Raw genomic sequence first — 21883 nt, forward strand, 5'->3', positions numbered from 1 at the left:
ATAATATTCTTTAAGTCTGTGGCTAAATTTTCATGCTAGCTACATAATAATTAAAGTATAATAATATATTCTTATAGTCAAAAAGCACAAATTCTTACCACATACAGTATGAAATCCAAAAAATCACCACCACACTGAGAAAAATTTAATATTATGATTTTAAAAATTTATTTCTACTGCTCACAGTATCACTCAAATTATATTTAAGCTTACGTAAGTAACTGAGGATGGTATGCAAATATGTGAGACAGGTTCCTCTGACACCCGAAGGGAGACTGCCGTAGAACACACCGCTGTCCGAGCACTCACCGAGCCGGACCCACACAATTCCTCGGACGAATAAAATCTAAATTCCCAAAACCCTTCCCTGCTATTGGATAACAAAACCCCAACCCCGTTGCGCGTGTGCTAAAAAACATAAAGGGTTAAAAAGGTTACCCCTTTAAAAAGCACCCTCTATTTTTTATCTCTTTCTTCACATGATCACCCCTTAGTATTGAGAAATTGAATGACCAAGAGACCTTTTATGATCAATTGTAATGTAAATATAAACAAGACGGAAGTAATTGTAAAAAATATATAACTGAGCAATTGAAAATTAATTAAGTAGCAAAATGTATATTAAAAAAGTTTGTGTCAATTTAGCCAGTCTAATTTATGAATTACAATTTTATCAAGCTTATATAAAATAACAAGTACGTAAAATAAGCAATCAAAATAAAAGTAACTCATCCTAATTAATTCATCTAAAAAAAACATTACAAATTCAACTTTTTGAATAGCGCCGAAATGAAAATATTACTTACTTACTTAGTACTTCGCTCCGTTTGGCGTTAGTGGAGCAATAGCAAAGGGCAAACTGCTAATGACAAAAATTCAAAACAAAGTTTCAAATTAAATTACGTAATTAAATTAATTATAAATTATATTAATATTGATGATTTATTGAGTTTGTTTTTGTTTTGTGGTTTCACTATTTATATAGTCATTCCTCTTACGCAGTTGATTAAGTATGTATCCCTAATTGGAAGGAAGGCCAATTTTACTTTAAAGAGTTTGCTTTCACTAAAAATCATACAAGAAGATCCAAAAAAAAATTAAAAAATTTCTTTACAAAATTTTATTTAAAAAAAGAAGACGGCTTAAGATACGTCATCAATGTCATTGTCAATCCACTTACAACTGTCAATGTCTATTTTAGATATTGTGAATTGTCTGTGGTCAGTGCCAGTGGTGCCAGTGGTGGTGAAGGTGCAAAGATTATACTCCAAGGAAATAAAGTGAAGGCACATACACGAAAACATTGGACATGCAGCGTTACTATTTCCGCAAACGGAATATTTTAGAGCAAAAATACGGCAATTTTAAATGGAGATTTTGCTTTTTATTTTTTTTCATCGAGGTACACTTACTTATAAAATAGTTTAAGAAACCAGTTGAGAAAAACAAAAAAAAGATAAACAAAATTCTGATACCTGGGATCGAACTTATGATCAATTTAACTTACCTTGATTTGATTTACACTATAGTATGCGCATTATCATCTGAGTCGTCCGGTCATAAAAGTCAAAAAAGATAGGAATGTGCAGCGCGCCTACCTGCGCACCCTAATTATCGATAAACGGCTACCTGCGCACGTGCTAATGATGAGTCAATAATGATTTGGACGATTCTGATTGGTCGGTTTCTAATGTAATTGCATTGCGTATTTTTTTTGCTATAAATGTGTTTACTGCAATTAAATAAATACATTCATGTGTTACTCGTTGCGCACTATGGATACTAATATATAATAAATTTGGCAGAAGACGAAGATTCTGATGATGAAGACTCAGATGAAGATTAATTTTATTTAGTTAATAATTATATAATATGAAATATGTATTATATTAAATCAAATATTGTTAATTTTTTTAATTTTGTGAACAAGATACGATAATAAACTTTACTTATCGATAATATGTCTTTCATTGTTACACCCTTCACTAGACGGCTCCATAAGACCCATAAGTGCAAGCGAGATAGATATAGAGAAATGATTTATGGCCCTAAGACTCAGTTGTTAATGCTATTAGTATAGACCAAATGACTAATATAATCTCAGACCAATTATAGAATTAATTATTGTATAGGACCTGCCTCGCAAGACGTTACTTTTCTGTCAAAGTATATGATCAACGATCTAATACGATTATAAAAACTGTCTCTATAGAATCGATGTTAAATAGTTGTAATCGTGTTCATCGGTTAAAGAGCTCCGTAAAAATACCGTTTTGTGTAATTGGATTGTGTAAAAAACGTGCAAAAACTTCTAGTTTACTATAAGATATATACAAATTCTAAGCTCGTTTTCCTCAGAAATTGACAGACAATTTTGTTTGTGACTATGAATGCGATGCAGGTCCTTCTATAATTGGTCTGAGATGTATGTAATCTTCTTCTCCATAAACTAAAAATTATTTGCTTCAGCCCCTTGAGGGTGACATTGACACTGACAGTGACAGATGAATTGTGATCTTCATTTGACGTTTGTGGATGTGAATAATGGTGATTTTAAAGTGTTAATTAAGAAATTAAGATATTTTTCGTAAATAATTGTTGTTTTTTAAGTTATAAGTTCCGTTGCTATTATTAAAAATGACTCTTTACCACTTTGGCAATTGTCTAGCATTAGTTTATGCGCCTTATCATATGGCCTATAAGTTTTCTGGGATGTAAGTTTTTCTTTACCTAATTAGGTCAATTAATAAACTTAATTCTTATTTTGCTGGTGCCAAATTAATTATTTTAATAAGATAGGTTGTTTATGAAAAGCTGATGTGCTGTGTAGTGCTTCAGTCATTGAGTAAGCGTAAGCCTCACAGTATTGATCATTTGGAGGTTATAGTTTTTACTGTAATTGGTAAAACTTTAATTTCAGATCAGAGTATGCTACGTTCTCAAAATGTGTTTATGCCGGTGGGCTATATATTTTCACCCAGTTGTGTAAAATGCTGTTGCTGGCCACATTCTTTCCGGATTCAGATAACATTCAGAGTGGAGGAGAATATGATGTGTTTTTAGTAAGTATTAATTAAATATTACTGTATGATATATTAGTAGTTACTGTAGAGTTTGTGCTATTTTTCGTTTAGTCAATCTATTCTAGGAAATCCATTTGACTATTGTGACAAACTGACAGACTAAACATGTGGGTTTGTGCAAGTTGAACACATCCAGAGCCTGTGAATGTCCCTGAATAGATTGACTATATCAAAGAAAAGAAACCTGTGTTGAGGATAACATGTCTTATGTGTATTGCCACATAGATTATTCAGGTTTATGTGAAAACACACCTGAGGTACACTTGACTCCTCATTCTCTTATATTTTTTAGCCAGTGTTGAAGATGAATTGCTACTGGAGAGCTATTTGGCTCCATTAGATATTTAGTGGCCAATAGCAACATTTCAAATATCAGCCTTTCTTTTGTCCCAAAGTATAAATATATAAATTTTTGGTTTTATCTTGTCTTGAGATAATTAAATTGGTGTGTGCAACTTAGGCCAGCAATATTAGACTTAAAAGCCATAGAGCTTCCTTTAAAACCTTGAAACACTTCCTCAGTGATAGAATAGTTAAACTATAGAATAAATTTCCTGACAATGTGATAACTGGCAAGTCACCAAAAGTGTTCAAGAACCGTTTGGATATAAAGCTGCTTAGTCTATAATTCATCATCATCAACATCAACCCATATTCAGCTCACTGCTGAGCTCGAGTCTCCTTTCAGTATAAGAGGGGTTAGGCCAATAGTCCACCACACTGGCCCAATGCAGATTAACAGACTTCACACATGCAGAGAATTAAGAAAATCCTTTTGTATGCAGGTTTCCTCACAATGTTTTTCCTTCACCGTTTGAGACATGTGATATTTAATTTCCTAAAAATGCACACAACTGAAAAGTTGGAGGTGCATGCCCCAAACAGGATTTGAATCCATACCCTCCAGGACCAAAGGCAGAAGTCATATCTACTGGGCTATCACGGCTCTCTACTATAATTATAATAAAAATAATACTATAATTATAGACTAAAATATACTTGAATAAAAAAGTGTAATTAGAATATAGATAAAATATAATTTTAAAATTAAACTAAAATATAATTTTATTTTAGTCTATAATATAATAATACTAATAACAAGAGTTCATGCTTAAACCTCTATGCTGGGGGTAACCCCTAGGGGTTACCCCCAGCACTAGTGCTGCAAGCAGGATGTAACATATACTCAGAAGCACAATAATTATCCACCCACTTAATATACATATGTCATATTAAAGTGGGCGGATAAATTGGCCTCTTAGTATATTTAACAATGATAAGGTGATTTTATGTACTGAACAAATTATTTGAGTTTATTGTAAACAGGCAGACAGATATGGCAGCAGATTTTGTTGTAAACAGATTTTTTTCTTAATTTTCAGGAAATTCTGAAGGCAACAGTTGACTTGGCAGATCTCTTAGGAATTTATGTTGCACTTAATTCCATTCCTGGGAAAGGGCATGCTAAAATTCTCACTGCAGCCATAGGATGGGCCAGTGCTGAGGTAATTTTATGGGATACTCACTTTTTATAACACTAATATTATAAAGGCGAAAGTTTTTGTGTGTGTGTTTGTTTTTGTTCCTCCTTTGTGCTGTGGTTACTGTAGCAATTTGGCTGAAATTTGGAATGAAAATAGATTTTACATTGGATTAACACACAGGCTACTTTTTATCCCAGAAAAATCCAAGGTTCCCAAGTGATTTGTAAAAAACTGAATTTCCCGCGGACGAAGTAGCAGGCGTCCTCTAGCTATAAATAAATCTTACTCTATATTAATATTATAAAGAGAAGTCTCGTGTGTGCCTTTGTTGTGGTAATCTCCAGATCAACCAAACCGAAAATGGTTACTACAGATAGAAAACCATGTTATTTGTTAGTGTCTTATGCTATATTGTATCCCTGTATTCCCAAAACAATGGGGACTATGAACCGCTGGACTATTTGTTAGTCTAATATAATTATAGTAATACCGCTATTTTAAAAAGACAAATATGACAGATGAAAGATCATAAAAATAGACTGATCCTTATTCTTGATGTATGAATTCTAATCTGTCGTATTGGAGCCTTGTAACTTTAATATTGAGTGTTCAACTATAAGTGCCACCTTAAATTATGACACAACTTCATGTTTCAAAGGATTAATTTACAAAATTAATCCTAATTGAAATAAATGAATATTAAATTTTTTGAAGTTTTATAAATCATTTATATGTTTGAGAACTTATTGTTTATAAATGACTATGTACAGTTAAAGCCTCCTCTAAAGTCCATATTTGCACTTCACTAGCTGCTGTGAGAAAGCTTACAATATTTGCTGCCAAAATTCCTTATTTGCAAATCTAGATATATGTTTATTATCCCTTCACCATCTTTTAAGTACTGTTGAAAGGTAGGACACTGTTTTTAAAATAGTTTTTGTTCTTATTCATCATTCATCATTATTTGTAATTTATTTAAATTAGATTGAAATTACACTACATTGAAAAATAATTATCATTTTTTTTGAAACATAAAAAAAATGATGATTGATGATGATTACATAAAAATTTCAATTTTTGACAATATGAGGCAAAACGTTGTTGGCCACGATGGTCTAAACATTACAGTTTCATGACTGTAATATTTGTGTTGAAAAACTACATAAGATTGTGAAATACCTCAAATGTAAGCCGTGACATTCTTCTCTAAAGCATATTATAATAACATTGAAAAAGCAAAAGAAAATAACAGTGTGTGCTACGATCCCATAACAATTGGCACAAGTTTTGGCCGTGAGCCAACACAACACGAGTGAAGTGCTGGCTGCCGTCGCAGGTGCTGGTGAGCCGCAGCGTGCTGCTGTGGGTGGGCGCGCGCGGCTCGGAGTTCGACTGGCGCTACGTGCGCTCGTGCGCCGAGTCCAACGTGTCGCTGCTGCAGCACGCCGCCAGCGCCGCGCTGGTGTGGCTGTGCGCGCGCAGCGACCTGCCGCGCCGCCTGCTGCCGCCCGCCGCCGCGCTGCTGCTGCTGGTGCCCTACCGGTGAGTGACTGCGCTCCATCACCTGGTGGTGGTCGTCACAGTCGGCCCAGCTTCTAGTACCTTTTATCCTTTCGTGCTGACGCTGGTTGGTGGCGCATTTCGCGCTCACAGGACGCGATTGCCTCGGTCGGACGGTCTGAGCGTATTATTATTATATACATACTTTACTACGCACACCATAATAACAAAAACATTTTATGAAGAGATGATACACCAAACAAAAGATGGCCTTACCTTTCTAGGAAAGATGGCCTTACCTTGCTAAGACGCTATTTGTACCAGGCAACCTTTGGTTTAGGAAAACATAAGGACATCAGGAAGAGCTGTAAAACAAAAATTACTAACAAAAAAATAGTTTTAGTAATGCACATGCATACAAATAATTTACATCCCAATACATACATAATGTTCCATAACAAATACCTAAAATAATGAATATAATACATAGCAAAGTATACTAATAAATACATTGTGAAGTCATATTGACAGGAAATAATAGAGACAGATCTTTAACTCGTCTTTACTGCATCAGTTCCAAAAAAAAAATATTATGCGTTTTAAGCCCTACATCATATGTTCTTTTAAGATAAAAATAATTTGTTCTGCTTACTTGACACTCAGAATAAAGGCCCAGCCTCCATACAAAATTGTGACATGTCCTTAGATAATAATGACCAGTTGACAGAAGCAGTGTGTGTGCACAGGGCGCTGCTGGAGGAGGCGCTGGCGGGCGCGCTGGCGCTGAGCGCGTGGGGGCTGCTGGCGCTGCGCGCGGCGCACGCGCTGGGCGTGGCGCTGGCCGCGCTCGCCATGTACGCCACGCTCGTGCAGCACAGTGCCCTGTCATAGGCATTTCGGATTCGCCTAAAACAGAGTACTGTTTAGACATTAGGCTACCAGAAAAAAATACAAGTACAGATTAAATTAAAGGCACCTGTGTTACCAGTTGTACACTGGTAACACTACACAGGTGGTTCCCTAAGAAACCATTGAATTCTGTTAAGTCACATGCTGCAACCATTCCATAATTATTTCAATGACAATTATTGTGTATTGAGGGATGATGCAAGTTATTTAAATTGTATAAAAATCAAGAGTATGCTAACAAGTAAAACAATTTTGTAGAAGTAACAGGGTATCTGGATTATTTTGGATTTAAAGGGTGAATTTTACGGCGCTGCCATAAATCGTTAAAAAACGATTCATACAAATTGGCTGGAAAGAATGTCGTCGTCACTGAGAGATATAGTTAAATGTGTGTGTGTGTTTTAAAAAATATATCATGCTGTGTGGATCAGAATGTTGCGCGGTAAAAGAGACTGATAGAAAAATGTATGTGAAAGAACGTTTACGTTGAGATGAATGTGTGGTGTGACAAGAATGATAAAATAAACAATGAGTATGTAAGAGGAAGTCTAAAAGTGACAGAAATGTTGAAGAGTAAAAGTTAGCTTGGTATGGACAAGTATTGTGGAGGGATGAAGGTCATAATAACAGAATAATGTTGAAATTGCAAGTGGAAGGACACAAGAAGAGAGGTAAGTCAAAGAAGAGATTGTTGGAGTGGAAAGAAGACGTGTGTCTAAAGAGAGTGGATGATGAGTTAAGGAGTGGACGAATGGAGGAGATTGATTAATTTTACTTGTATGAAGATCCAGTCTTATTTTTTTAACATTAATTATTTACCCAAAATTTCATAAGAACCAATATACTTTAGTAAAACTTTGTCATCATCCCTATTGATGGAAAGGCTGTTGCTGTGCTGTGAATGTGTTGCAATGGGCTTGTTCAGATAGATGCTCTTTTAACTATTTTGTTTAATTAATGGTCATTGTGTAAGGAAAAAAGAATTAAAAAGAAAGTGAATGTTGTGCTAAGTGATTATTTATTACTTAATAAAATATATTTCTAATTTAATACTGGTTTTCATTTATATCATCTGTACACTTCTATTTAAATAAAAAATAAAAAAAATCCATCCCGAATCGATAAATAATTAGAAATGCGGGTTTGAGTAATTGAAAGGCATGAAAAACTATCAACAACTTGTATATCACTATATGGGAGCGCGCGTGTGGTATATGAATTAAACTACCATAAATAATATAAAAAGGTATATTTAATATTTGTACACGGAATAGAACTAAAAATAGAATGTACAAACTAAATAACAAAGATGAATCGAATGCGTATGTGACGCATTTATGACGTTGAAATGAGAGCCGCGATTTAGCCGTAAGCGTGGTAGCCGGTTAAGCCGTTTAACGTACTCTGGCCTAGTGGGGCCAAGATTAAGTATTTATAATACTTTACAAACAAAGGATTATTGTATCCCGAAATATAACGGCTGTCATTGGAGAATCGAACTGGCGCCTATGCGTCGAAACTCCTGTCGAATTGTTATTGGCTAAGTGTGAGCACTTAACAAGGGTTGACATTCCATCGGCGTTACGTAATTCTAACACAAAGGAATGTTGCGTGGTTTTTGTACAATGCAGCTTAAAGAGTTATAAATAACTTACAATTATTATATAACCTAAATATTAATGCATCGCCACAACTAAAAGATAAAGTAACGTTTCATTTGTAAGTACATATTTTTAACTTGATTAAATGAAATTTGTAATAAAACACAATATTTAAAAAAAAATCTTTTCTTCTAACCTTAGACCATTAATAACTTATTAATGGTCTAAGCTTCTAAATAACAGCAAAACATCAATCAAGTAATCGAATATTCTGTGCAACGAGTGTAAGCGATGTGATTATTGTTTGTCGGTGCAAAAATTACATGTGTAAATGAAAGGCCTTATAGGACTTGTATCCAGGGCCGTAAAATAAGTATAAAAATGTGTTTATCGCGAATGAGTAGTAGTGTGTAGGAACTAGGGCACAATAAAATTGGTGCTAAATATTTTCGATATGTGAGTTTACCTCGCCCCCACTCAATAAACGGCCGACCTTTGAATCTATGTATCTAAGCGACCGACCTGCAGAATTTGGGTGCGATGCATATCCAAATCTAATTTCTCTATGATTTTTACGGTCTGAGTCTTTTTTTTTATTATTATTTACAAGTTAGCCCTTGACTACAATCTCACCTGATGGTAAGTGATGATATAGTCTAATATGGAAGCGGGCTAACTTGTTAGGAGGAGGATGAAAATCGTTCCGGTACGAAGTCGTTGAGAAGCCGAAAAGCGGTGTGTATTTTCATACCCTTCGTAACAAGTTAGCCCGCTTCCTTCTTAGACTGCATCATCACTTACCATCAGGTGAGACTGTAGTCAAGGGCTAACTTGTAAAGAATAAAAAAAATGAAAAAAAAAACAACAATGAAACATCGATTCTATAGCAATAGTTTTTATAAACGCGTTATATCATTGATTCTTGATCTTTGACAGAGGGGTAACGGTTTACGGGGCAGGTCCTTTCTTTTTAATGGTCTAATGTCTGAGTCAACTGCCAGGCAGACTCAAAATGTAAGAACGTAGAACTAGGGTAACAAAACAACAAAAACATCAGCTGTCAGAACTGACACTTGACAGATCCAATGAACGGGGTTAATTATTTTTATTTTGCATTTGCATTTTTTGTTGTACATATTGAATTAAAATAATTTATTTTAAACATTAATATTTATGTGGTTCTAGTGTTCACAAACGGCAGGACCAGAATGCCCTGATTATAGTTAGTCATTAAGTGTAACTCAACTATGCTAACAGAGTTACTGTTATGGTTTTTGTGTTTAGTGACGGAAGGTGCGAATTATAGCATTTACGACTTGATTTGCACCGATATTACCGAAAGTGCGTTAACTTTGAAGCCCGTACCTGATATTGACGGGAGATTCGTCCTAACATGGTGTACAGAGGAGAATAGAGATGTCAACAAATGGAGGCTACAAATGTATTACAAGTCGGTGAAACCCGAACAGTGCCATGCAGGATACGACGGAGCGACGGCTTTCTTGCATTCTTCCTTTGAACAAAACGTCAAGGTTGACTTAAATTGCACAAATGTATGTATATTCCTGTTTCGATAAGACTCATTAGTTCAAAGTTGGGTTACTGATAATGAAGCCAATGGTCTGTCTGCCCTATCTATTAAAAATCATAGCTCAGGTAGGCCTTGGTCCATTGTAAAAAAAATATTGGGTTAGTTTTTGAAGATATAAGAGGTTAAAAGCTCTGTGGTTCTGATTGAAATGGTGGTTTGTTCCCCACCTGTGACCTGTTGGACTAACATTGTACTTACCCCTCTCAGTAGAGAGGGGGAAATTATAGTAGACCATTTTTAAATTTAACCCACCATCATTGACAGCGATATGCATTTAATGCTCAATACTTCAACTATGACAATTATTTTACTAATGTAAACAGTGAGCTCAGACTTGGTAGGAGGACCTACCACACAACACACAAGCAAGTAAATGAAGTTGTTTGTTTATTGACAAAAAAGTTTTATTAATCTGCTCAATGAAACTCTGGGAGAAAAGATTTGTGATTTTATTACAGAATACTAAAATAATATCTTTTGTACATTATCAACTTTTAATGTTCTTCTGTAGATTTGTCTTACCGCTACCCTGGATGCAATATTTGGTCCAGAATGTTACTACATAGATACACAGCAAATCAGCAATGACATTGGAACTCTTCTGAAATCTCGGCAATATCAATATGTTGAAGAAAACCCTAATTTTACAAAGAATCATGTAAATGAAAGTAGGGCTTCGGTCATTTATCAACCTGATGGGTGAGTTACACATTTTTAATCAAACCTTATTGACCAAGTGAAGGTATTAATGTCATTAAAAAAGATAGTCCACCTGATTATAAGAGTAAAATGAACACCCATAAACAGAGCTGCACTTCGCAACGCAAGAGACAAATTCTTCAAAGCAAATTTAAAAATTATTTAGTGATGTGCATTGCAAGTATTACCATAAAACTAGGTCAGGTGTTTAATATTTGTGTTATCATGAGTGAATATTCCTTATATTTAAACACTTATGTGTTTGTTAAAATTCATCATTCAAGTTTTAAAATTTATCAAGTTAATAAGTGTAGCCAATGGATATAATGGATAATTGTTAGATTTTGTGTTAGAAAAAAATAGGTGGCAATTACCAGCATAATATGTTATGATGATCATCACCACCCTTTTTTTCCTAATCAAAATAGTCAGGGTTATAGTAGGGGTAGGGAAGGTGTAAATGCACAGCAAAGCTTGACCGGGTCCGCTAGGATATTATATGACTTAAGGTGAATTTTCTTCAATTATTTCAGTGACACCGTAGTATTGGATTGGATACTGGCTATTCCTGCATCTCTATATCACGTGTACATGGTTAACAACACTGATGACAATGAGGTAAGCGTAGCAGTAGCAGGTTATTTGTTATGGGTTATGGGTACTAAGATACCTGATGATTATTATATATATTGTATATGACAGATATTTATTGTAGAGGAACTACTGATAGGAATGTCTAAAACTTTACTGAGGTTTCTATGGCTCGCATATTGCAAATGTACATGTACAATTAAACTAATTTATTACAAATTATCAAGAGTCACAATTACAACTCAGTTTATATATTATATAAAAATTAATCTATATATTGGTCACCCCATCACGAGTGAACGGCTGGAGAAGGTTCTTATGACAGAATAAAAAAATAAAAAATTAAGGGATAGGGTAGGGTAGGGGTAGTTGAAAGTTTACATCGAGGTTCACGCAGATAAAGTCGTGGATGTCCCCGTTAGTTATTTCATAAAAAGAGAAAAGAGTTGAAAAAGTTTTTAGTTATAAAGAAAAACACTTACCATACAAAATGCATAGAACCATTTAGAACAAGAAAATGTAATGGTAACAGAAAAACAATTTTACAGAAAAAAAAATTTGAGAAATTTTAAATCAAGAATAATTTGTACTCACAAGAGCTCTGCGTTGGAAGAGTATTTGCTTCATTATAAATCTACTACCTACACAAGCTATAAAGAAAGTTCCTTAATACATCAGAATTGTGGCTACATTGACAGTTTGTGGTTTGCCAACTGTTAAAATGAAGGATTCATACACGATAATATCCTATAAGTCTTTAGTCATTGGTTATGTGGGCCAAAAACTAAAGACGATTACTAAACTAAACAAGACTACCTAACTTATTTCCTTTCCAGAATGAACTCTTTTCAAAACATCGTATTCCTGATTAGAATAATTAACTTCGTAAATATTCGTCTCTCTGCAATCGACGATGTTCTGTGGTTCTCTGTTGACACTTTTCGACTGGACTTGAGTGGTATCAGCGCCGTGTGCCGACATATATAAGCTAGCGGACGCCCGCAACTTCGTATGCATAAATTTGTTTCTCACAAATCTAGCGGAAATCGTATATTTATTCGATTAAAAAGTAGCCCATGAATCAGAATGAGATCGTTCAGTCTAGCGCGGAACGTACGCGTTGTCGTGCAGCACTTGTCAGCTCCGTGTGTGTGTGCAGCCGCTGGACATGGAGTGCCGCTCGCTGTCGGCGCAGCGGGTGCGGTGCCGCGCGCGCGCGTGGCCGGGCCGCTACCACGCCGTGTTCACCCACGACGCGCCCTGGAACTCGCTCGATTTCGTCACCTACAAATTCCATTATGACTTCAGTGAGTCGCTTTGACTACCATAATAACTTCCTTATCCCATCACCACCTATATTGTCATCAAAATATATAAAATAATAACTGTACTTTAGACCACACAGCTGAAGCAAAACTTCTTTTGCTCAATTAGAGCCTCCTCCCTTCTTCTTCTTCTCTCTCTTCTAGAGGGAGGCGGTGAGCCATTTAAATAGGGTGTTATCGTTGATGTACGATGCTTTATCAGCTCACAAAGGTATAGCGAGCGGGCTGCCGGTGCAACCGCAGCAGTCGTCGTCGCAGTGGTGGTGGGCAGCGGGTGCAGCGCTGGCGCTGGCGCTGCTGCTGGCGCTGCTGGTGCTGCTGGCTCTGCTGGCGCTGCGAGCGGCGCGTGCCGGCACCATGCGGGAGAACATCTTGAGGATGTGGATAGATGATATTGCCAAGTGAGTCGCAAAGGATATAGAGTATCTATATAATATAATCACAATTTTGCATCAAACAGAACGTTATACATGCCAGGGATGCAGTACACATGTTGTTTTTGTCATGAGCTACTGTAAAACCTCAGGCTTTATCTATTAAAGCCTCTGTTAATGCCTCCATGATGAGTATGCGAATGGTAGATGCAAATAAGTCCAAATTACTTTGATTTATGTGTACGCTGGTAGTGATAACTGCGGTAAAACAAACACATAAATAAAATCGTCTCGTGTGACTTGCAGACGCTGGCAGCGAGCGGGCAACGCGCGCGCGGCCGAGCGGCTCGTGCTGCTGTACGCGCGCGACTGTGCGCACGCCACGCGCGCCGCGCGCACGCTGGCGCAGCTGCTGCAGCGAGTCACCGACTGCGACGTACGTACCCTGACGCCTCATATCTGCAGGCGCTGGCAGCGAGCGGGCAACGCGCGCGCGGCCGAGCGGCTCGTGCTGCTGTACGCGCGCGACTGTGCGCACGCCACGCGCGCCGCGCGCACGCTGGCGCAGCTGCTGCAGCGAGTCACCGACTGCGACGTACGTACCCTGACGCCTCATATCTGCAGGCGCTGGCAGCGAGCGGGCAACGCGCGCGCGGCCGAGCGGCTCGTGCTGCTGTACGCGCGCGACTGTGCGCACGCCACGCGCGCCGCGCGCACGCTGGCGCAGCTGCTGCAGCGAGTCACCGACTGCGACGTACGTACCCTGACGCCTCATATCTGCAGGCGCTGGCAGCGAGCGGGCAACGCGCGCGCGGCCGAGCGGCTTGTGCTGCTGTACGCGCGCGACCGTGCGCACGCCACGCGCGCCGCGCGCACGCTGGCGCAGCTGCTGCAGCGAGTCACCGACTGCGACGTACGTACCCTGACGACTGACGCCTCATACTATACGTATAAAAGAGGGAGGAGGTTTATTAATTGATTTGTCAACATTGAGGAATACCAAAGAATCCCGACGTGAACCAAAACTAGCATGGGGTGGGGCGCCATGCGCTACCACTGGTACTTTGTCGTCTGCTTATCAAAGTAGACTAAGAGAGCGTCAGGCGCCAACGGCGACGGTAAAGGTGGAAGCTATTGAGCCGCGAAGAAGAAAATCTCGTAAAAATTATCAATGTGGGTGATAATGCCCTGTGAGCGTTGACCACCGTTGGGCAACCCTTAATCTGCACTGAGCAGAACCGGGGGCCTCGCGCTTGGACCGTGAGGTCGTTCGCCAATCTTAAGATTCCTCGCCCGCCGATGCGATGAGTGCTTAAGGACTTCAGTCGTTTATAATTTTTCGGACCAAGGGAAGACAGTCCATAAATAAGACCGCAGCCCAAATCCAGAAGCAAGTTTTGGAGAATGTGGCATTGGTTAATAGAATCGTCGCGTCGTTAAAAACGTCATCCCACCTAAAGGGAGCATTTGTGCGCGATCTTAGGGAACTGCTGCTGCCTCCCCTGCCCCCTGAATATACAAGGCATCAGTGACGAATCTGTGAGGGATATCGCTCCCGCAAGGTGGTCGGTAGGTAGGGTAGGTAGGTTCCCTTTTGAATTCTCTGTTGACTTCTCTCATCCTTCGCTCATCAACCATGGTTGATGAGCGAAGGATGGAGCAAAGAACTTAATTTATAGTGATGGTCCTTACTCGCCACTGTTCAGCGAGTTTGACACCATTTATTGGAGTATGCTCCACACGCTTCCCAGCGACCCTCTGATGAATCGCTCCTTGTCCGTGAATGCTTATTCAGCATTCGCAGCTAACCACCATATCTGAGAGTCATTTCGCTATCCGAAACCAGCGACGCGTTTGGTGACATAGAGATCTGGGAATTATCACCCAGAACCAACAACGCATGTAAATTATATGTTTTTTCTGTCATTATCTCCCGACTGAAAATTTACTAGATTATAGTTAACCCCATGTGTTGTAGACCAAAACTGTCGGCTGATTTCAAAGCGACCAACTGACGTAACGTTGCACCACTCGGCAGTCAGCTGAGTTTGTGCTGCGTCAACCAACAGTGTCGCCCGCAGGTGGTGGACCTGTACGCGCCGGAGACGCTGGCGGGCGCGGCGCCGGCGGGCGGCGCGTGGCTGCGCGCGCTGCTGGCGCGGGCCGGCACGCGCGTGCTGCTGCTGCAGAGCCCCGCGCTGGCGCTGTACTGCGCGCGCCTGCTGCCCGCCGCCGACGGCTCGCCCACGCTCGAGGTAGTGCACCCCCACAGCGTCCCCCGCGTCTGCCGCTCCGCCCTCACGTTCCGCCCCTGTCGCAGGCGCCGCTGCTGGGCGGCCGCATGGCGTGGCGCGCGCCGCACGCCGCCGACTCGCTGCTGCTGCTGGCGCTGCGGCTGCTGGCCGACAGCGCGCACGGCGAGCCGCTGCCCTACAAGAAGTACTACGTCGCCATGTGAGTGCCGTGTGTGCGAAGCGGTCGGTGCTGTCTCGTGTTGCTCACGTGTGCGCTGTCGGCAGGACGGCGGGCTTGCAGCACGACGACGCGGTGCCCGCGCTGACCCCTCAGCGCCGCTACCGGCTGCCGCACGCCGCCGCCACGCTGCTGCGGGACCTCTCGCCGGACCCCGCGCTCGACCCCCTGCGCGACCCCGCGGCGCGGCATCTGCTGGAGCAGTACAAAGAGGCGATGGAAGACTACAGACAGTACGCTCTCGACCACCCCAACCACCTGTTCGAGGATCTAGTAGTCGAGTAGACTCCATTTTTTTTTTGGACTTTTTAAAAACCCAATTAACTATAAAATTGGAGAGATACTGTAGTAGTTTGGGAAACCTCAATTTTTATCAAAGTAAAGGCAAAATTTACTTGAGGTTTAAGTCTAATGCGACTCCTTAAGCTTTGAGGCTCTAAAATGAAAAAAAATACATAACCAAACAAACTTATGTATATAATATTAGTACGTCGGATCGTTAAAAATTATAGTATAGGTGGACAGATCCGTATACGGATATTTGGTGTCAAGAACTTGAACTTCGACAAAAGTGAAAAATACAACTCAAAACGAACTGCGCCACAAACTTACAAACATTATTGGCGCAAAAAGATTTAGACTACGACCGACCGAGACGCTGCAAGCGCACACTTTACTGACGTCATCAAAATGTTGCTTGTGCAGTTGGGCCGCTCCATTCATTTTCATTTTAATCGAAGTGGTTGGCGACATGTTTCAACTATAAATTTACATTGCGCGAGACTTTATTTGTTTGTTTAAAGTTAGTGTGACCCTAGCGAGCATCGCTCCGCCAAAAAATAACGGATACGGATACAGGTCTTCCTTCTTGGAGGGAGGATCGGACTACGGAGTCCGCGGATATCTGGCACGTCGCTAGTACATAGTATAATAAACATTTACTGTTAATCATAATTTACTTTAATAAATGTGTGACACATTTTTATTCTATAACCCAAAATGTCGGCTGATTGCGCATTTGACCATGGTCTTAGTGATAATTTATAAATAAAAATAAGAAAAAAGTTAAAATTGTCATAGAGGACACCTGTTATGCAAACAAACACATTTATACAAAGTGTAGATATTTATACATGTCATAGTTATTAGTGTACATAATATACATTTATATGTAGTAAATTAAGTATACTCTTAGTTTAGAACTTTAAGAAATATGGCGAGCTTCCGAACATTTTTTTGTTGACAAATGACTATTCATGTTAATGGATAAAAATATGTTAAGGTATAGAAAATTTATCTTTTATCTAAATATATAAAAGCAAAAGGCACCGCCTTCAAACTGATCACAAGGTAGCACATAGGTAAGATGTTATTTTTTGCTTTTTAGTTTAGGTTAGTTTTTGAGTTGGAAGTCGGTTGAATTTTTTTTATTAAAATTTTAATTAAAATGTTTCGTATTATAGGAAGTCAAGAAATAAATAATTTTCTGTTTAAAGTTTGCCATTTGCTGTATAATTACTAGTACTGCCGTCAGTCGAGCTACGGCGTAATGTACGAAGTGCAATTTTTACTACTCTCGTAATATTGGTTCTATTTTAAATAAACAAGTAATAAGATCTAATTATTATTGACGACGATGATGATTTAGACGATATTAGGATTATTTAGTTTCGTCCAACGTTTAACTAACGCTTTCAACATAATTGAACAAAACTTTGTGTGTTTGAATTTAGGTCATGTACGTGCTGCCTAGAAATATATACATATTATTTCAATGCCTTCGTGCCTAGAAACTGGACTATATGTTATTATATTTAGTCCAGCACGGTCTTATTAGGTTTTATAATTATATTTTTAGTGTTTTATGTATCTATAATATAGATAAGTATAAATAATAATTATACAAATTGCTTAAGGTTTTTGAGAGATTTTGATGTCATAATAAGTTTTTACGTAACAAGTTAAGCCAAAGTTAATATCACAATACTCGTAAAATATATGTTTTATCTGCGAGACATGTTTACGACAGATCTTTACTGACTAAATATATTTTTATACGTAATTTACACATTTTTGTACATTATAAATATATATTCATGTAAACAAGTTGTACCTGTTGTAGCCCATCTATTCAGGGAAGACAGTTTGTTTATGAACGTAGTGGTAGGCGGCAGACAGCGCGTTTGTGTGTATAAACTGAAGACTCGTTTCGATAGAGATTGCCGATGAGGTCGGCAATATGCGCTGATTTAAACCAATAACTGGGACCCACCCTGCTACTCAAAACGAACGCCGAGACGTCTTTCGCGCTATAAATTAATTTGGGAACTGGCATAAATGTATGAACGTCTTTTTATAGTGTTTTAGCATATACTAGCGGACGCCCGCGACTTCGCCTGCGTGAAACCCTACTACTACGCCTACCCCTAACATATCCCTACCCTACCCCTACCTTACCCCTACCTTACCCCTACCTTACCCCTATCCTACTACCCCTATGGTAGGGACCATGCGACAGCGACGGAAGCTTAAAAAATGGAGTAACTTCTCCCGTTTTCTCAACATTTCTCTTCATTGCGCTGCTCCTATCGACGGTAGCGTAATGAAAAGTATATTTTAACCTGCCCAGGAGTATGAAGAATAATTGTACCAAGTTTTTTTAAAATCCGTCGAGTAGTTTTTGTTTCTATAACGAACATACCACGCGACAGAATCTTAAAAAATTGAGTAACTTCTCCCGTTTTCTTAACATTTCCCTTCACTGCTCTGTTCCTATTGATCGTAGCGTGATGAAAAGTACACTATAACCTGCCCAGGAGTATGAAGAATAATTGTACCAAGTTTCGGTAAAATCCGTCGAGTACTTTTTGTTTCTATAAAGAACATACAGACAGACAGACAAAAATTTTACTGATTGCATTTTTGGCATCAGTATCGAACACTAATCACCCCCTGATAGTAATTTTGGAAATATATTTCATGTACAGAATTGACCTCTCTACAGATTTATTATAAGTATAGATGAGGACTTGACTTGTAATATGATATTGTGTGGAGAGTGAAGTCATAGTCCTGTTTATGCTATATTTCTATTGCGTGCCACTGCCAAGGATTTGTAAAGACTTGAGGTTATAACACTATTTAATGAATACACAAAATACAATACAAATACAAATGAGAAATAATGTTAAAGTTACTAAACGAGATAGCGGACTTTGAACCGAACCGTTGCGTTACGAAATCAACGAATGACTAACTTGAAATGCATTGGCCAACACGCGTTGAAAATACCGCTTAGTTGGCATGCCGATTAGGGCTGCTACAGTGTTAAGTTTTGACGCGGACGCGTGGCACATCGTACAATGCTTTATTGAACCGCTAGTGGATTAACGACATGACCTTACGCGTATCGCCTGTTCGGAGCGCACCAATCACAATAATAGTCGGAGGACTCGCGTCGAGGCTGGAATTTTAGAATTTTGCAACAATATTTAATGTAGACTGTTTCACCCTACTTTGGTAGGTATATGAATTTTTATAATTTTAATAACTAACTAAAATTAATTTACTGCTGCGTGAACATTATTATTCTAAGATGTAAGCTATCGTGTACAGAACGTTTGCTCAGTGTTGCACACCCCACGCTCGTCTACTGTCAAGTGTCAAACGTTGCACCCTACACACCACATACTACATCGCCAAACTGGGGTGCGATTCCGCTATTTTACACTCGTCGACGAATTTTCCGCCAATAACACTTTTCGAACGTCTTTTTCGAATTTGAACTTTATTTTTATAGAGTGTTAAAATTAAAATCTTAATAACAACGAAGTCGCGCACAACGTGAGAATGTATCTAATAGAGGTATTCAATGCAAGGCTAGTTGACACTTTTGAATGGTCTTTAGTTATCGTTCTACTAGATTGAAAAAAAAACATATTTTTTCGAAACGTGATTGACGTGACAATACTAGCCAACACGCTGTCGGCCACGATGGTCTACATTTCAACTGTTTCATGACGTCACGTTAACAAATCTTTTACCAAACGGAGCGTTTGACAAAAATATAACTTAATAATTAGTTTGACGTTGTTTGGCTAAAGAAACTTTTAATACGTTATATTTATATTATATATTATATCAATAACGAGGTATATTTATACCTCGTTATTGATATAAGTTGGAAGGAGGGTAGCGTAACAAAAGTTGTTACTAACCAGATGTTTTATTTTACTGTTAATTAATTAATAGTTATACTATTTAACAGCCACAATGTCGCACAAATTGCGTGGTACATTATCTCGTTCAGACGCTCTGCAATTTTCATTTCCTGGTATCTCAGTTAGCTACAAGGATCAAGAATTTTCGTAAATAAAAAAGTTGATCGTCTCATCGAGATGAAGCTATTCACGAAAAATTAGCTTGGTAGTAATCAGATGTACGAAATGTTTTAGGGATCCCTGACTAATAACGGTGATGAGAAAAATTCTCATTACACCGCACTGAAGTTACTTTCTTCTATTTACTCAAGCACTTTTTAACTATAGACAGGCCATATTTTTGAACACCACTTCTTTCAATGTCTATGTGTTAGCTACTCGTATTAACGCCTAGGGATTTTTGTTATCGATAATTCGGACATTGTTGTGCTTGTTTTAGACTTATTGAGCCGCATTATCTGTTTTTATAGATTTGTTTTTTGTGCTGTAGTTATTTAAGTAAATTCTCTAATTTATTTATTAGTTTTTTTATTTTTTATTTTTAACAATGTTAATATAAATATAAAATACACTATTAAAAATTTATAAATCCCTCGGCGGGTCATTTGAGTGTGCAAGCAACCGGTGGTCAGGGCTCCAGAGTGAGGAACCTCCTCGCAATACGCGCCGTCTCAAGTATCACTGCCTTTTGTATCCGACTCTTGATCCATCAGTTAAGTGAAAGCTTCTTAAGGTGTTGGTCGAAGCTTTTCGCTTTAAGACCATTGACTGAAACAACTATCGGAACAATAATAGTGGACTCAACATTCCACATGGCGGTAATCTCGTGAGCGAGGTCCAAGTGTTTTGATACTTTTTCCATTTCGGCTTTAACCAGATTATCGTTATGTGGAACAGTAATATCAACAACTGCTGACGCCGCGCGGTTTCACTCCCGTGGTTCCCGTTCCTGTAGGAATACGAGGATAATATAGCCTATAGCCTTCCTCGATAAATGGGCTATCTAACACTGAAAGAATTATTGAAATCGGACCAGTAGTTCCTGAGATTAGCGCGTTCAATCAAACAAACAAACAAACTCTTCAGCTTTATAATAAACTCTTCAGCTTCAGCTTCAGCGTGTGTGTATGCCGCAGGGAAAGTGTTAAGTAGTATATATTATTGCACGCCGCACTGACCGATCGACTAGCTAAGGTCTATTGGCTACAGTAGCTGTCAGTGATTAGTTCGTTCGTATAATCGTTCGGTCCCAGTAGAGCAATGCACTGCTATTTTCAAGATCTGACGCTGGCCTATAGTAAGGCATCTTGAAGAAAATCGATAAGGCCCTATTGAAGAGCAAACTGTTGGTGGATTATCTTGGCTACTTGATTATGTCTATGCCAGTATTCGCCGTTAGCAAGGTGAGAACACCCGGACACAATATGCCTGAGGGACTCCCCAGGACGATGACACGCTCGACATATGTCTAGAGTGCCATCTTTCATAATGTGTTTACAGTAGTTTCTCGTCTTTATAACTTCGTCCATAATTGCACAGACAAAACCCTCGGTTTCGCCAAAGAGGTCACCGAATTGCAACCAAGTTTATGTTTGTTGTTAAGTAAGAATACGACGTGTTTTGACATAGTGTTCAGAACCGGCAGGACGTTTTTTAACAAGTGTTTTTAAGACAGGACGTTATTAATTAGGTATTATGTTAAGTTGTAATGAATTGTTTTTATCTCTTACTGTTTTGTATATAAAATATCATTTAATAATTATCGAAAGTGCGCTAAGTTAACAAAAATATAAAATAGTACCTACCTACTTGTTTTATTTGTTTTTTTTAATTTTCATAAAGTAATTATATTTTATAAATTCATAATTACAGGATTTCTCTCGAGTCACTGTTAATACACGTTAAAGACATTTTGGACTAAAAAATCCGTAATAATCCCACTTCAAGTTAATAATTCGGAGTTTGAATATTCCCGCTCATAAACGTCAATTTCATTGTACTCTATGGTCGCTGTGCGCATTTTACCCCTAAAGT

The 21883-nt window shown here is 38.6% G+C and overlaps 2 protein-coding genes across 2 annotated transcripts; both read left to right on the plus strand.

Moving 5' to 3' along the window:
• Nucleotides 1–2498: 2498 nt before the first annotated feature.
• Nucleotides 2499–8026, plus strand: LOC112050730 (transmembrane protein 147). The gene is made up of 5 exons (XM_052883479.1): nucleotides 2499–2714; nucleotides 2921–3062; nucleotides 4466–4588; nucleotides 5904–6109; nucleotides 6814–8026. The coding sequence occupies exons 1-5, from the start codon at nucleotides 2638–2640 to the stop codon at nucleotides 6956–6958; spliced, it is 693 nt and encodes a 230-aa protein (XP_052739439.1). The 5' UTR covers nucleotides 2499–2637; the 3' UTR covers nucleotides 6959–8026.
• A 1600-nt stretch (nucleotides 8027–9626) lies between these two features.
• LOC112048832 (uncharacterized) lies at nucleotides 9627–21653 on the plus strand. The gene is made up of 9 exons (XM_024086509.2): nucleotides 9627–10130; nucleotides 10680–10867; nucleotides 11401–11485; nucleotides 12618–12765; nucleotides 12986–13184; nucleotides 13623–14070; nucleotides 15239–15412; nucleotides 15478–15611; nucleotides 15677–21653. The coding sequence occupies exons 1-9, from the start codon at nucleotides 9825–9827 to the stop codon at nucleotides 15912–15914; spliced, it is 1920 nt and encodes a 639-aa protein (XP_023942277.2). The 5' UTR covers nucleotides 9627–9824; the 3' UTR covers nucleotides 15915–21653.
• Nucleotides 21654–21883: the final 230 nt, after the last annotated feature.

Source organism: Bicyclus anynana, chromosome 9 (genome assembly GCF_947172395.1).
Source record: "Bicyclus anynana chromosome 9, ilBicAnyn1.1, whole genome shotgun sequence".
Lineage (NCBI taxonomy): Eukaryota > Metazoa > Arthropoda > Insecta > Lepidoptera > Nymphalidae > Bicyclus > Bicyclus anynana.